Here is an 18011-nt window from a genome sequence, read left to right on the forward strand (position 1 = left end):
ATATCTGAACTATATTTTTACATATATATTTAATTCAAATTCAACTTAAAGGCTTAGATAACTGGAAATAGCTTCCATAGAACCTCAGATTTCCATGGAACCATTTAAAGATCTCGAGCCTACGGAATCTCATTTCCAAAATGACTAGGTCATCTTTTCCGAAATGTGATATCATAGCCCATCAAAGCTCATATCACAATTTTTAGTTAAATCGTTGTGTTTTAATGTACTTTCTCTTCTCCCTCATATCACTGAAGGGGACACTTTCTTCAGATATCTCTGATCTATTCCTGGGGCACCTGAAGGGCCAGGGACTACAGTAACTGCTCAGGGCAGTGACTATTGAGTGAATTAATGAACCATGAGAACCTAAGAAACGTTGTCTCGGGCCCCTATAAACTGAGTTTTGGGGTTAACATCATCTATGTCTGTTATGCTGGCTGAGGCTCGCCCATCTCTCAAAAGAGTTTCTCATCTTTAGGCCATTTGATCTCCTGGGCTGCCAGGCACAGAGAGGCCAGGATGCTACCTGTTCATGGCTCTGTTTCCAAAGCCCCACTGTGGGGCTTCTGAGCACAGGAAGTCTGCAGAGTGTGACTATAGAGCCAGGCTGTCCAAGCTGGCTTCCCAGCAACTCCCACCTCATCTGTGTTGGACAAAATGCCTCAGTCCCCTACGACGTGACATAGTGCCTCTGTTAAATGCCTCGGACTGTGTCTGACACTCTAAACAGTGGGATTTGGCTCTGGGTACACTTGGCTCCTGTTTTCCACCCACAAGGCCATCAGGGCAGGGCTCGACTCCCACAAGAGCTTTCCCTATTGTCCCCTTCACACACACACACACACACACACACACACACACACACACACACACACACACCCATCATATGTGCCTAAGGTCAGAGGCTCCAAGGTGTTGAGATGTTCTGTTTGACATTCACGAGCTTTATTCTACCCTAGCTTAGTCTGGAGCCCCGCCTCTCTGGTCTTTTTGCTTGTTCCCAGCCTACCCTGCCACCGGCACCAGAAAAGCAAAGGATCCGTCTTCCTGCCACGTTCAAATGACTGCATATAGGATCAGATCTATTCACAGAAACTCTGGGACTCAGCGAGGGCTGGAGTCACATCAGAGGTCCTCATAGGTTCACCAGCCCAGGGGGTATGCCGTCTGACTAGTGATGCTTCGTGATTGTGCGAAGGGGTGTGTATGAGGATGTGTGTGTTTCTGTCTCTTCCACTAGACTATGGGCTCTGTTAATGTTTCATTACTCTACTATATAACCTAGTTTGCTTTATTTTGCTGTGCTAAAAGCACTGATCAAATCCAATTCGGAGGGAAGCCGAGGCAGAGATCAGAGGCAGGAGCTGAAGCAGAAACCACGCTTACTGTCTCTCTTTCTGCGCTCAGTCTGCTCTCTTAAACAACAGAGGACCACCTGCCAGGAGCGACACCACCCACAGTGGGCTGGGCCCTTTTACATCATCAATCAAGACAACTGGCCTGTCTGATGGGGGCAGTTCCATAGTTGTTATTCCTTCCTCCCAGGTTTCTCTAGTTTAGGTTAAGTTGACAAAACTAACCAGTCACCTATCCTGTGCCTACACCTAGGGTGCCCAACGCCATTACTAATGCTTTGATCCAATATACAAATGAGAGAAAAGTATGAACGAATTCCTGGTGTGCTGAACTCAGTTAGATTCCTCCTGATAATCTCAGTGGGAGACGAACCTTCACCCTCTACAGGTCACAGCCAAGATATCAAGAAGTCTCGTCAGAGGACCAACAGCTACTATAGAAGGAGGCACTAGCTGGAGGGCTTCCTGGAGTAGGAGGTGTCTAAATGGTGCTCTGAAGGATGGTTGGAAACAGTACAGGGAGGGTAACATGGCAAGCAGGGGGCCTGTTGTATGATGGCCAGTCTATGCACTTGAGTAACCCTGGGTGAGCATTTGCCGTGTGGCAGAAGTTAGGGATCACAGGCTGAGAAAGGCTGAGGGGGCCGGTCCCTGCTACTGCAAGATTTCCATTTGTCTTTATGCCTCGAAATCTGGGCCAAGACCTGGAAACTTCAGGAAATGAGGCAGGAGAGGAGAGTACAACCTTGGCTTGGCCAGAGAGTACTCAGAAGAAACAAACCTGTCTAAGCCAGATCAAGCCATCACCTAGCACCCAGATCAAGCCAGAGACCAGGCAAGCCCGTCTAGGCCCATGTGGCCATGCTACCTATGTGTGCCTGCCACCGCTCTGTGCTGTTGCCATGCACTGACTTGGCTTGGCCTCGGAGGTCCCAGGGTCAGAATCACTCAGTATCTGTATTTTGAGCATCACTTATTGGGTCTCACACCCTGTGCCTGACGGTCGTCTGTACGGTTGGACCGGCAGCACTCCTCAGTCCTGTGCTCAGGTCACCATTCCACCAGAGGACTCGAGATCTTTTGAAAACCGCACCTCACTCTCCATGATCCCTTAGGTCGCTCCCACTCTGGAGTTCCTAATGCAGTGTTTCTGTGAACAGCCAGGTGTTTATCTTCCAGGGCAGGGATACCCAGTTCGTCGAGTTTGTGTCTAGGAGTTGAAGTATGAGGTCACTGTGTACAGCCAGACAGTTTCATAGGTGGTCGCACAAGTCTGCATTCCCACAGCAGTGCACAAGGCTGGCAGATGCTCTACCTCTGTACGACATGCAGGGAGGGCAGTTAGACGCTTTAAGACTTTGACCACTCTGCTCGATTTGTGAAGTGGTTGTCTTATTGTGCCTTTCTTACATATCTATCTGATGATGAGGCAGTGGAAATACCTTTTAATGGGGAAAGGCCTCCTGGCACTCCATGCAGGAGGAGGAACTAATTCAGCCAGAACAGGTGGGGTAGAGGGCACTAGGTTTTGTGCTTCCGTGTCCCCTTGCCCCATAAGACCTAACACGCTTCACTCTGCTAATCTGAATGTTGAATAACTCATTTGAATATTCCTTTTCTCTTTTTTAGAACCTTTCAGTGACCTTTTTAAAATTGAGCTGTTTGTCATTTCCTTGTTGATTTAAAGGAGTTCTTTGCATATTCTGATAAGAGCCATTTTGGGGCAGTGTGAATATATACATCTCTATATGTACTGTATTAATTACGTGTGGGGTTGTCTTTAATACTCTGTTAGCAGTTATATCTTGTGTGTGAGAAGCAAAGTCCTTAATTGTAGGAAGTCTGATTTATTAATAATGCGCTTTGTGTGTTCTGGTTGAGAGGTCTCTTGTCTATTCTAAAGACAGTCACCCTTGTTTTTTTTCTAGGAGTTCTGTGGTCGTGTCTTTTGTGTATGGCTCTCTGATCTGTCTTAAGTGATTTTCTGTGCGTTGTTGAGACGTGACTGTTGTGATATGTTTCTTGGGCACGAGACTGGTAGGACAAACCCAACATCACCAAAGCAATGCTTGGGTGTATCTATACATCTGCTGAGCTTGTGCCAGACGGATGTCTCTCTTTACCCATTGTTCTGTTAAAAACAAAAAGCTGAAGATGGACAAAGGGACCGTCTACATGAGACAGACAGATTGGCCCATAATTAGACAATGGGATTTTAATCAGCCATAAAGGAACAGACTCACATAGGAGTGGAGCCCTGTGGTAGAGTTTCTCTGGCATGTTGCTCTGGGTTCCAACACATGCGTGCGTACACACACACACACACACTCACACACACTCACACACACTTACACACACTCTCACACTCACTCACACTCACACTCTCACACACTCACACTCTCACACACTCTCACACTCACACACACACTCACACACACTCACACTCACACACACACACTCATACACACTCACACACTCACTCACACTCACACTCTCACACGCTCACACTCACACACTCTCTCACACTCACACACACTCACACACACTCACACACCCACTCACACTCACACTCTCACACACTCACACTCACACACTCTCACACACACACACTCACACACACTCTCACACTCACACACTCACACACACACTTACACACACTCTCACACTCACACACACTCACTCACACTCACACTCACACACACTCTCACGCTCACACTCACACTCTCACACACTCACACTCTCACACTCACACACACTCACACACTCACACTCACACACACTCATACACACTCACACACACTCACACACATTCACACTCACACACACTCACACACACTCACACTCACACACACACTCATACACACACACTCACTCACACTCACACTCTCACACACTCACACTCTCACACACTCTCACACACACTCACACACTCACACTCACACACTCACACTCACACACTCTCACACTCACACACACTCACACACTCTCTCACACTCACACACACTCACACACCCACTCACACTCACACTCTCACACACTCACACTCACACACTCTCACACACACACTCACACACACTCTCACACTCACACACACTCACACACACACTTACACACACTCTCACACTCACACACACTCACTCACACTCACACTCACACACACACTCTCACGCTCACACTCACACTCTCACACACTCACACTCTCACACTCACACACACTCACACACTCACACTCACACACACTCATACACACTCACACACACTCACACACATTCACACTCACACACACTCACACACACTCACACTCACACACACTCATACACACTCACACACTCACTCACACTCACACTCTCACACACTCACACTCTCACACACTCTCACACACACTCACACACTCACTCACACTCACACACTCACACTCACACACTCTCACACTCACACACACTCTCACACTCACACACACTTACACACACTCACACTCACACACACTCACACACACTCTCACACTCACACTCTCACACTCACACTCACACTCACACACACTCACACACATTCACACTCACACACTCACACTCACACACACTCATACACACTCACACATTCACACTCACACACTCACTCACACACACTCTCACACTCACACACACTCTCACACACTCACACTCTCACACACTCTCACACTCACACACACTCACACACTCACACACACTCACACACACTCACACTCACACACACACTCATACACACTCACACACATTCACACTCACACACTCACTCACACACACTCACACTCACACACACACTCATACACACTCACACACTCACTCACACTCACACTCTCACACACTCACACTCTCACACACTCTCACACTCACACACACTCACACACACTCACACACACTCACACTCACACACACACTCATACACACTCACACACATTCACACTCACACACTCACTCACACACACTCACACGCACACACACAGACAGACACAGAGGCACAGAGAGAAAGAGACAGAGACAGAGATGTAAGCAGGGGGTGCTTTAGTCTGTGGCCTCTCTCTCGGTTTTTCAAACCTGTCAGCCATCCACCCTGTTCTACAGATGGAAGCAGCTCGGTCTGACCCCCCAGGCAGTTCTCCAGGCCAACTCCCACTGAACACAGCATCCCCCATCTTCCCCAGGAGCTGCGCTCCCCTCTGGCCTGTACTTGTTTTGCTCTTTGATTTTCCAGGCTGCGTTCCTTAGAAGCTTCATTAGGACCCTTCCAAGAAGATGCACTTAGGCCTAATTCTGAGGAATCCAGTGATAATCAATTGTTTCCAGGTGGAAATTACCGCCACCGTTCCCTCCCACCCCTTGAGCTGGACCCATCCACCTTAAGTCATGTGGGGCAAGGGGACACAGCAACACAAAACCTGGCACCTGCTACCCCAGCAGCTCCGGCTGAATCAGTCCTTCCTCCTGCTTGAGGCCCAGGAGGCCTTTTCCCCATTAAAAGGAACTTTCACTATTGCCTTTATTTTGAAATGTTTTGTGGAAAATTAAAAGAAGAGAGTCTGCCAAGCAGGCTCCGAGCCAGCAGCCCAGAAAGCACTGTGTTTCCTTCCAAGCCTGTCCAGAGCAGGCTGGAATCGACCCAGCGCTCCCCGGACTCCTCTGCCTGCACTTATTCTCTGGGTGGCTCAATGCCTTTTAAGACACAAATTGATTGGGATAATTTCAGCTATAACTACAATTGCCATCGAAGGGGGGATGTATTCAGGCTGGGGCCTCCTACAATGACTGCAAACCATCACGTTACTGTAAAACGACCAGAAAATGGGTTCAAAATTGAAGCCACAAATAATGTAATTACTGCGGTGTATGCACAGGACTGCCAGGACCAGGTTGGCTGCCGCCTTGGAAACATCTGGAAGCAGTGCTGCTGTTGTCGCTGCCATGATAACCCCTGTCCTGGGCCTGGTGGATAGGAGAGCTCTCCCATCCTGGAGGCTCCTCAGAGGCTGGAAGAAACATGTAGGGAGTAGGAAACAGATGTAGAGATGGGACACAGAGAAAGAAGAAGTGGAGATGGGGAAGGAGCCCACGTAGGTCTAGGCTCTGCACCGTTGGGAGAATGGGGTCCAGTGTGAATATTGCTATCACCCTTGACCACCACAGACGACAGCACCACAGTTCTTGTCACCCCTGTCCAGGCTGTCACCTCCATCTCTGCCTCTATTGCCATCACCTCTATCATTGCTATGACAACATCTTCATCCACTGCTACTGTGGTCCCCAGCAGCCCCATCCCACTGGTACTGTGGTCCACTGCAGCCCCATCCCACTGGTGCTGTGGTCCACTGCAGCCCCATCCCACTCACTGGTACTGTGGTCCCCGGCAGCCCCATCCCACTCACTGGTACTGTGGTCCCCGGCAGCCCCATCCACTGGCGCTGTGTTCCGCTGCAGCCCCATCCACTGGCGCTGTGTTCCGCTGCAGCCCCATCCACTGGCGCTGTGGTCCGCTGCAGCCCCATCCACTGGCGCTGTGGTCCGCGGCAGCCCCATCCACTGGCGCTGTGTTCCGCTGCAGCCCCATCCACTGGCGCTGTGTTCCGCTGCAGCCCCATCCACTGGCGCTGTGGTTCGCTGCAGCCCCATCCACTGGCGCTGTGTTCCGCTGCAGCCCCACCCACTGGCGCTGTGGTCCGCTGCAGCCCCATCCACTGGCGCTGTGGTCCGCTGCAGCCCCATCCACTGGCGCTGTGGTCCGCTGCAGCCCCACCCACTGGCGCTGTGGTCCGCTGCAGCCCCACCCACTGGCGCTGTGGTCCGCGGCAGCCCCATCCACTGGCGCTGTGGTCCGCTGCAGCACCGTTCCTAGCTCCTCTTCTCTGCCCACTCACATCTCTTTCTATCCTTGCTGGCTCCATCTCTGTGACTGCAGTGCCACTGACAGCTCTGTCACCAGAACTGTCCTCTGCACCAACACCAGTATCTCAACACTGTCTTCTGCACTGTGTACTCTGTGCCTGGTCTGCTGCCCCCGTCTCAGTCAAACATGATGCTCAGCCCTTGGTCCAGGACAGGAGCATCACGAAAGGGGCACACTGTAAGCATCAAAGGTATGCTGCAGCCTTGGTAACCAGAGCAGAGTGGAGACCCATGAGGCAGGGTTTTTGGAGCAGTGCAGGGGAATGACACAAGTCATTCCGTCAAGTCTTCAGTCTGAGCATCCTAGCAAAGCTGTCTGTTCTTTTTTTTAAAAGTTATCAACATTTGGTGGGGGGAGCGGTGCACACGCATGCACCATGCTTGTGCATGCATGTATGTAAAAGAGGAGGGATGGCATGGGGACTGCTGCATTCATCATGGTAGGAGGATAAACAGAAAATTTGTTTAACAATGTGCCAGCCTTCCTAACGCTGCAGTATTTAGTTTTGGAGATCTTGTTTGATGGATATTTAAAGCAAAGTCTCCATGGGTTATAGTGCTTAGGGGGTGTGGGGATTTGAGCTACTATTAAAGGCTGGCCAGTGATGGCTTCCCTAATAAAACCTTGCAGATGCAGAGACCTGGGGGAAAGGAGAGAGTCAGATGGATAGCTCAGGGGATGAGTGAGTGTTCTCACTGGGCTTGGGGAATGTCCTGGAAGTCAGCAGGAAGGCTGTGAGGGAGAAAGACAAGGGTGAGAGATAGAGTAGGAAAGTAGCTGTGATCATAAGAACAGGGGTGAAGAAAAGTTGCAGTAAGTAGGTCTTCAAGAGCCACACAGAAGGTTGATTCTGGCTGTTAAAATGCTGAAGAGATGACAAGGAGGGTGGCTGACATCTAATGCAGAAAAATGACAGTGGTACCTTGGCTCAGGTGGGCATGGTAGGGTGGCATCTATACCTGCTTAGCCTCTGGGTATGTCTGTTGTTTTAATTAAGTTAATAGATGTGGGAAGGCACAGTCCACTGTGGGTGGCACCACTCCCTAGGCAGAGGCTCCTAAACTGTGTAAGAGAAATTGAACTGAACACAGGCAAGCAAGTGAATATGAATGTATTCATTTCTCTCCGCTCTTGACAGTGGATGTGATGCGAGTAGTTGTCTGAAGTCACTGCTAGGATTTCCCCACTACCATGGACCTGTAACTGGGAACTGTGAGCTGAAGGAAACCCTTTCTCTCCTGAGTTGCTTTTAGGGTGTTTTATCACTGCAACAGAAATGAAGATAGACAGAGGTCTAAGAAGCATCTTGAATATCCAGATGATATCACTGAAAGAAAGGGGAGATGTTCATATCAGATCTTAGGGAGCAGGCCAGGATGGAAGGCAGAAGCTGGAGTCCCCAGTCAGTAGTTGTTTGCTTCCTGTTTATCTGAAAGCTGTGATGCCACTTACAAGGACAAAATGGTTGAGTAGCATGGTTACTGGGCCAGTGCGCTCCACAACTGGCCTTATAATTATCTCTCTTTACGTCCCTTGTGTCAGATGAAGGAGAGACTGTTACAACCCCATTGCTCAGATGAAGAAACTGAGACTTATGAGTTGGCCTCACACATACACCCCCGCAGGGTTCCTCTGGCTCTTTTCCCCACATGTCTATGCGGATCTCAAAATCACTGCCCACTCCCAGTGCACTAAGCACCTCACTGACCCCGTGTCACCCTCCTCTGTTGTAGCCTGTGACCAGTTGGCGCTCGGTGTGGTAGCCATCTTTGGGCCATCCCAGGGCTCCTGCACCAATGCCGTCCAGTCCATCTGCAATGCCTTGGAGGTTCCTCACATCCAACTGCGCTGGAAGCACCACCCCCTGGACAACAAGGACACCTTCTACGTGAACCTCTACCCCGACTACGCCTCTCTCAGCCACGCCATCCTCGACTTGGTCCAGTCCCTCAAGTGGCGGTCAGCCACCGTAGTCTATGATGACAGTACAGGTGGGTGGCTAGACCTGCCAAGGCTTGGGGTCAGGGGTGAGGGTGAGGGAGCAGAGCCCCAAGATTAGTGTTGTCTGCTTGCCTAGCACAGCTGTCTCTGAGGAGAAAGTCCCATTGTATACCAGACACCAACAGCAGCCAGTTATACTGACACTTGCTCCCTGGGGTCTCTTATACCCCTCCCCCCACAGCAGCCATGCACACCTTATTCAACCCCACATTGGCTCACACCTGACTCCTCTGCCCCGCACCCCTGCATCATCTTCTGCAGCAGAGCTCTGAGACCTGTGCTTGGCCCATGCGTGCTGAGCATTGACCTGGGCTAACACTTTCATGGCCACCCAACACCCGCCCACACTCTTACCTCCCTACCCTCCCAAATGCAGGAGGCGTGTATTCTCTGCACCCATTCACAGTTTGCTCGCAGTTTGCTCTCAGGGTGACCTGCTGTGCAGTGTGTCTGGGCTGTGTGTAAATCCCAGCTCTCCCGCCTGCTGGCTGGTTTGCCAGTCTGTGCCCTCAGCTCCTCACGGGGAAGCTATGGAATAAAGAGGGAAGAACGCATGTTAGAAGCCTGGATGGAAGTCAGGGGAAGGTTAGCTACCGATCCTGCCCACACCTGCACACAGCACCCCGCCCCCCATTTCTTTGCCTTCCCTCAGACACTCATGTAGAACTGTGCTCTTAAACCTGCTTCCTGTCTACTGACATGACTGCTGACCCCAGCTAAGCCAGGCCTGTAGAATGGGCCCCAGGCTTGGGTCTCATTCTCTAGGGAGGAGGAAGGGAATGCCTGGTCTCTGAGTTTCAGCTGATGTTGGACTCCCTCCACTCCCTTATTCCCTCCCCCCTCCCCTGTTTCCTCCCCCTCCCTCCCTCTCCCTGGTGCAGAGGCACTGGTCTGGCACCCATGCCCTGCCTGCCCACCTGGAGTCATATCAACACGCATTCCTCTTCACCCGGCCTGCTTAGCCCAGTCCTGCCCAGCCATCTAAAACTACCATGGTACTTACTTCCAGAACTTTCTTTAGTATCGTGTGTTACCCTTTACTTCCCAAGTCCTGGACCCTTTGGGGTGAGCTTAGAACAGATAGTCACTAGGGGATCCAGCCAACATTCTGGATCTTTCCTTTGGACCTTGTGATCTGCGTCAAATCCCCAGCCACTGTCTTGGCTAAATGTGCATTACGGGTAAACAAGGGAGGGCCGGGAGAGGAGAAGCACTGGCCAAGCTGCCTTCATCTTCAGCCACCTTTTGGGAGGTTCACTCTCTGAAGACAGAGCAGGCAGAACTCCAGATGTGTGCACGGGAGAGACTGCAGTGTGCACCACACAAGTCAAGGAGTGCCAGAATCATCTCATTTAATTTCACAAATCTCTCAGTGACCCTGTGTGGTGGTAAATCAGAAACAAGGCAACCGATTCAGCAAAGTAACAGACCCTGCCCACTGTCAGCCGCTAGTATCACAGCCCACACCATCCTTCAGGTCTGTCTGAGCCCAAGGCCACTGTGTTAGTTAGCACCGAGGGAGTCCCGCCCCCTCTCCCCCCCCACCCCCCCACAAAGACTTGAATCTCAAGACAATTCTTAGCCCAGCCTCTTCAGAGACAGTGACCTTGGCGAGTCACTTTAACCCATCTGGCCTGGCTCTCCTGTGTGTATCAAGAGGTAGAGCATCCAGCCTTAAAAAGCCCTCCAGCACTCGGCTACCTGCAGCTCCGAGTTAGCTCTTGATTACCTCCTAATGGGGGCCAGGAGTAGCAGCATGGAAGCCCACAGACAGAATGATCAGGATACTGTTTGTCCATCTTAGAGTCCGGTAAAACAGCTACAGACTTACATGCAGTCCTCAGAAGCTGTCCCCTAAGATCCCAGCTTGAGGCTCTGTCACCACCGGGCAACACTCCACAGTGTCCAGTACCCTCTAACTTCCCTGCAACATGGTGCTCTTATCTAAACCAGTGGTTCTCAACCTCCCTGATGCTGGGACCCTTTAACTAGACTTCCTCATGCTGTTGTGACCCCACCACCACCACCACCATAAAATGGTTTCATTGCTACTTCATATCCATAATTTTGCTGCTATTCTGAATTGTCATGTAAAGAGCAGATATGCAGGATATCTGATAAGAGGACCCCTGTAGGGGTAGCAACCACAGGTTGAGAGCCTCTATAAAAACATTTGTCTGTGAACCCGTTTCTGCTTCCAGACTATAGGTTTTTTGTGCCTCTAGGACTTAGCACAGGGGTTGACACAACATGGACACTTTAAAAGCATTGGCTGACCTGACTTGGGGTGAGTTGAAATCATCCGGAATTAAACTCTAATATGCCTTGCAGGAAATGGTTTAAGGGTGCAGAAATGAAGGTGCCACAACCCTATTTTTTTTTGAGGAGTTAATCATATTCTAGGAGAGCAGATGCCTGGCTCTAGGGCACGGGTGACGCTTGGCCATTGGAGCTGAGAGTCAAATGGCAATGACAGAGCCCCAGACACCTGGGTTGGGAGAGAGCTTTGTGTCCTTGACCGGTATGTGCTGGTTTACCGGAGAAGGGGAGAGATTTGCCCTGGGCCTTGAAGATAGATGGACAGAACAGGGCATGTCACGGGCATAGCAGGTGAAAGGGACAGTGTGAGTAGAGGAGGTGGGGCAATGTGGGGAAGCAGGGGGAGCAGCGGTGGCGGGGCAGGGGGTGGTTTGGAGAAGCCAGCCTAAGTGTGGAGTGTGAGCAGGGAAAGCAGCACAGACTGGGTTCACCTGGCTGTGCAGGTCTGACATCCGGCTTCAGGCTTTATGTTGTGAGTCATGGAGCACCACTGGGTGCTGAGGAATGTGGCCCTGGGATAACGAAAACTGACTTTCCTCAGACACCCCAGAGAGCAGTGTGTGAGGAGGGCTGGAAACAGAGCAAAAAGCTGGTGGTGGAGTTGGGACCCCAAAGGAACAAAGGGGGCCAGACTTCATTTACATCAAGGGATTGCTCGAAGAGAACTTGGGAGCAGAAGAGAAGAAACAGATGTGGACAGGATGGTAGAGTGGGCAGAGCCGATGCTGGCTTGAGTCATTACCCAGGAGCTCAGGGCTTCCAGGGTGGGTGAGGTGGGAGGGCATAGCTTTGCAAAGAGGTTAGCAGGCGCCATGCTAGTGACACCACTCAGAGCTCACGGTTAAGCCTGGAGCTTCCGGTCTTTCAGCCCCGGCTCTACCCACAGATCATCGTCACTTGATCCTCAGCCTTGATGGCCTGGAATTGACAGTGACTTCTAGATGGTATCTTCCCCTCCGTTTTTTTTTTTCCTTGTACAAGATGCTAAAAATCAAACCCAAGTCCTTGGGCACTCTAAGCCAGCACCGTACCACTGAGATGCATCCCAGTAACCCCACTCTCCTGTAATCTGATTAACCGTTCCAAAAAGAAAAAGTGGGACAGCCATGACTTCATTTCTTCACCTTCCCAGTGCCCAATATACTTTTTTTTCTTACAGTATTTCATTAGCATTTAATTCAGTTTGATTTTCAATTTGTCTCAATTCAGTTCAGTTTAAAAAGTACTTAGAGCAGAGGCAATGAGATAAGGGGTTTAGTCAAGAAAACAATGGGTTCTAGGATTCAGAGTTGCCCTGAAGAATACAGCATTCAAAAATAGACAGTGGGAAGCAGAAGCCCTCTAACCAAGACATTTCCCCAGGCTGGACCACCGTGTGGTGGGAAGCACAATGTATTCGGCCAGCTCTGGCTTTGTTGGGGACAGGACTGTCCATGGTTTAGCTGTTGGGACCCAGTTCAAATCTATTTAAGCAGTCGCCACTTTATTTCGTTTTGTGTGGCTAAGGGGTGTGGGCTGGACATTTCTAAGGCTTATTTAGCAGCTTGACAAGGTCAGAGTGCTGAGTGGACATTATTATACCCTCTTGACCTCCTCCTCCTTGGCACACTAGTGTTGCTGCTGCACCAGACGTCACTTCGGAGGCCAGTACCCCAAGCAGGAAGGAAATGGTCTTAATGTGACTCATAGCCCTTGTCAACAAGATGTGTCTGTCTCTGCACCTTCTAGAAGACAGTCTTGTTCAGTTCGTGGAGCCCATGCCCACTACTCCAAGGCATGGTCAAATGAGAGCAAGAGTGCCACTGGCTGGTTCTGAACAGTCACGAGGACTGGCACATTGCCAGCCTCTTTTGGCATGCCAGCCGAGGATGCATCTGTTAGCCCTTTCTAAAATAAGCTGTGTAACAATGCCCTCCCCCAAAATTCAGTGGCCTAAAACAACAAACATTTCTTTAGCTCCTGAGTCCACAAGGTCAGTGGCTTACTGGGCCTGGCCAGCTGCTCCTCTGGTTTCGGCTAGCTTGCTTGCCTGCCTGCTGGTAGCTCTAGGCTGGCCTTGGCTCTCTTCCCTGTGTTGCTGTCCTCCAGCAGGCTCACGCAGGCACTGTTGTCCTAACTATGGCCAAGGAGCAAGAGAATCAGCCAGTGTGGGGTTCCATCATGCCTGCTAATATCGAGCCGACCAAACCAAATGACGGCGTTGAGCCTGGTGGGCGGGCACTGCCCAGCACCGTGCAAAGGGTATGGATCTAGGGAGGGGTGAGGAGGTTGGCTCCTCCGTTTCACAGTAGTAGCCTCAAGGAGAGTGACTGTGGAGGAGTGACCTTTGAGCCTCGACATGTTTCCATTTCTTAATCCAGTCTGTGTACAGACTCCTGCCAGGGCTGAAAGGAAAAGGCTTAGGGAGGAAAAGAGCCTTGGGGTGGAGAAAAAGGTCTTTGCTTAGAAGGCGAAACACTGTTTCTCAAAACCCAATCCCATTTGTGGCCTGGTTCAAAATTAGGGGTGGTCCCTTAACCTCCGTGGCTCTCTTATTCCTTGTCTATCCCACCAGCCTGAAGGGTCCCATTCTGCGTGCCTCCGTGGCTCCGGACGGAGATGGTTAAATGGGGGTATGCGCACAGAAGTGCTTCATAAGTGAAAAACACACGGTTCCAATAACCGTGATTCAGTGTGGATATTCTGGGAGGGATTGATTAAGGAGACAGGCAAAAGAAAGCTTGGTCTCAGGCAAACACAGACAGCCCGGTCCTCTGGAGGTGGGCCAGGAGGAGCCACAGTATCCTCGGGGACTACACTGATGGGAAGGAAGTCTGACATTTGCTGCTAGAGAATGTGGGTCGTTATGCATTACATGGGGTGATGTGCTTGGCTGACAAGCCGGCCCTGGTGGCTTCCACTCCAGCATCTAACCTATCCCTGTCCTCATGATCTGGGTCTCCAGAGCACACAGGCCTGGTAATGCTGAACAGGGTCAGGAAAAGGAGCGGGCAGGAGTGTGGTAAGCATGGAGGCCTTCAGGTAATAGGTCTGAGAGGCCAGCAGCAACAGTGGGAGATCCCGGAACTGCTGGAGAAGTTGGGCTTCTGGGTGAGATAAGAATAGCTTATGGACCCTCCTTGGCTGAAGTCTACTGATCCCCTCCATTGCCTAGGAAGGTGTTAGGAGGTCAGAAACCTGCTGAAACCAGACTTCTTCCACCTGCGCATCCAGAACCTAGGCTCTTTGAGAGGGTTGGTTCCCAAGCCCAGGAGGCTGGTGGAAGCAAACCCGAAGGAAAGGGAGAACTGGATGGGCTTAGACTGGGTCCTGGGGACTGCTTCGGAAACTGGGATTGCAGTGGAAGGATTCTAGAGTAGAACGTCAGAGTGGGGAGAGGCTGTACAGATAGGAAACATTGTAACAGCTGACTACAAAAGTTAGTTCAGTGCAGATAGGAAACATTGTAACCACTGACTACAAACGTTAATTCAGTGCACGTTAGCTTAAACGTGTATGTATGTGTGCATGTGTGTGGTTCTTACGGGCAGCCTTTATGAAAACTTGAGAGGACAGCCTCAGTTTACAGTACTGTTTGACCTAGAAGTTCACATGTGTGTCATCAGGACACGTTTCTCCCCATTCTCTGATGGATCTTATCTCTGGTTGCACGTGGTGACCCCAGACTTACACCTTCTTTATTTGCAGAAAGATAGTGCAGGTTTCTTACCTGGCACTAATTAATCTCAGAACTACTGTTCCTTTTGCCAGAGGATGTGTTGATGCCGTGGGCTTTACTCCCAGAGCTGGGATGGATCCTCTCTGAGTCACATCAACTCAGAGTTTGGGTGGGAGCGGGGGGTGGGGGGGCACATCTCCTATTTATTTATCCCAAGGAAAACTGGGATATGAGAGTGGGGAATTGGACACAAGTATGTGAAGAGCCTGGGCTGAAGGCACAAGGCCGAGAGGGAGGGAGCACCCATCGGCTGGTTCGGCCCCTCCATCAGTGGGCATGGGTAGGAGCAATAGAGCCGTAAGCAGCCTCCCTCCCAGAACCCACAGAGGAGTCAGCAAGAACGGAGCTTGAAATAGGGAAGGAAATGAACTTAATTAGACCTAAGCAAGCCATTTGTCTCCAGGAAGTGACATTCTGTTTTCCCTGGAAGTCCACAGATTAAGTGGTTTTACAAAATGCCAAGGTGGAGGATAGATTTTTTTTTCAATGTGGGGAGAGGAAAACAGTAAGTCTGTCCAATTACAAAAATGTTGTTTGAGTTCTCCCTAAGTGTCGAGGCCCTGGGCCAGGGACTATGGTGCTCTAGTCATGGCAGACTGAGGGGAAATGGGGGCCAGGCAGAGGCAGATAAGGGAAGAGCTCCTAAGCTGGCGTGGCTATGGGGGTTGTTTGAGGGTAGGGAATTGTTTCTGAACGGAGAAAACAAGGAAGGCTAACACAGAGGCATCTGAGTAGATGCCTGAGATGGTTTGTGCATGCATGCACATGTGTGTCTTCTGTGTTGCGGGCCCCTCAGGTCTCATCCGGCTGCAGGAGCTCATCATGGCTCCATCTAGGTACAACATCCGCCTGAAGATTCGCCAGCTCCCCATCGACTCCGATGACTCACGCCCCTTGCTCAAAGAGATGAAGCGGGGCCGGGAGTTCCGTATCATCTTTGACTGCAGTCACACCATGGCAGCCCAGATCCTCAAGCAGGTAGGTGGGTGAGCACTTAACTGAGCTGGGGGGGGGGAGCACCCTGGCTGTCTTTCCAGCTGGCAGTAAGACCTTGGGGGAGCCACTGTGACTCTATGTGCCTCAGTCATACCAACAGTATAATGGTCCTTTTACTCCAGTTCCCGTCATGTCAGACTTCCCCAGAATAAACACTGCCTCCTAGCCCGCTTCCACCAGGCTACCGAGAGGTAGGCATGAGAACAGAACGCTGGTGATGGGGTGCACTGGGTACACAGAGAGCCTTGGCTTCTCAGTGCAGTCCCCAGATGTCTCGTTGCCCCTCCCAGTGACTAAGTCCCCATAGCTGTGACACTTGCTGCTACTCTTAATGACTAGGAGACGGCTCTTTAAACAATGCATTGAGCCTTGCCATGATGGAGGAAGAAGAGGGTGGTTCTTCATCCTGCATGGTCCACTGACATCGAAAGCAAGAGAATCATGAGTTCAAGGCCAGCCTGGGCTACGTAGCTATGCGCGGTGTTAAGAAAGAGGCATAGAGTGCCTGAGTCCTAGGGATCTAGCTCAATTGGTTAGACTGCTTACCTAAAATTAAAATACACAAGGCCCTAGGCTCAGCCTCCTGCACCTCACAATCCACATACGATGGCATGTGCCTGTAATCCTAGCAGTCAAAGGTAAAGGCAGAAGACTCAGAAATTCAATGTCATCTTTAGCTACACTACAAGTTCAAGACCAGCTTGGGATACATGGCATCCTACCTAAGGGGCAGGCGGGAGATCTTTTTCCTATTGTCCTGCCTGTCCTCTTCTGTGTTACATGACAGAGTCACCATCACTACTTCCTCTGAACAGAGTTCATTCGTAATCCCACCTCAGACAGCTCTGGGGGCATCAGTGAGACAGGACAACAGAGATGGTGTTTCTGGCATTGGGCCTGCCTCCTGTCCCTGTGGAGGATCCCCATGCAGAAGTCCTGTAACCTGCATTGCTCTGGGGCTCCCCCTCTCTCCCCATCATGTGTGATAGAATGACAGTCAGAACATTGCCTTACCTAGGAGTCACTCAGCGGGTGTCTGTCCCTCCTCGGTGACCCTGAAAGCAGGGCCTTATTATTACAGATGGTTGACAAGTGAAGAGACCAGGGCTGAAGGTAGAGCTGCCAGCCGGGGTCTTCCTGCTAGATTAGCCCCAGGTCTGTCTGACTGGAAAACAGTTAGACGAGGACCCTGGACTGAACGTGGGTTAAAAGAGGCTGAGGCCTTTCCTGGCTGCTGGCATCCTTCCAGCCCTGCCAGTGCAGTGAGGGTGACAGAGAACATGCAGCAGTTCAAGGTATATTTGACCCTGTGACATTTTCCTCCAGAGCCCTTGGTGGGTCCTGCTTTCTGAAGAACTCTGTAGAAAATGCATTACGGTCATTAGTGTTATAGATTACAGACTTCTAATAAAACACACAAGATACATCATCACACAGAGACCTCGTGCCGCTGTGCAAGAACCCCCAGAGGAGTGTGTGGTATGTCATGTGACCTGATGGGCTCAGGGAAGCATGGAGGTGTCATTGCTCCTGGGGGACACTCATGCTGGGGACATCCCTCTCAAGCCTGGCTCACTCGGGGAGCTCAACCATGCAGAGCCAGGCTCTTGAGGCAGCCCAAGCTTCCGTCTGAGTGACAGGTCCAGACTGAAAAATTCAGACAGCTGGACGTCTCCTCGCTAGCCTGCAGAACTGGGGACTTT

General features: G+C 50.8%; 1 protein-coding gene across 2 annotated transcripts in view; it reads left to right on the top strand.

Annotated features, from left to right (window-relative positions):
- The window catches only part of Grik3 (glutamate ionotropic receptor kainate type subunit 3), a 217505-nt gene that overhangs the window by 135685 nt on the left and 63809 nt on the right, over window positions 1-18011 (top strand). For both annotated transcript variants that reach the window (NM_181373.3, NM_001112716.1), the window contains 2 exon segments: window positions 9008-9265; window positions 16109-16290. In NM_181373.3, the coding sequence (NP_852038.2) occupies window positions 9008-9265; window positions 16109-16290 (440 nt within the window).

This window comes from Rattus norvegicus, chromosome 5 (genome assembly GCF_021556685.1).
Source record: "Rattus norvegicus strain SHRSP/BbbUtx chromosome 5, alternate assembly SHRSP_T2T, whole genome shotgun sequence".
Classification (NCBI taxonomy): Eukaryota; Metazoa; Chordata; class Mammalia; order Rodentia; family Muridae; genus Rattus; species Rattus norvegicus.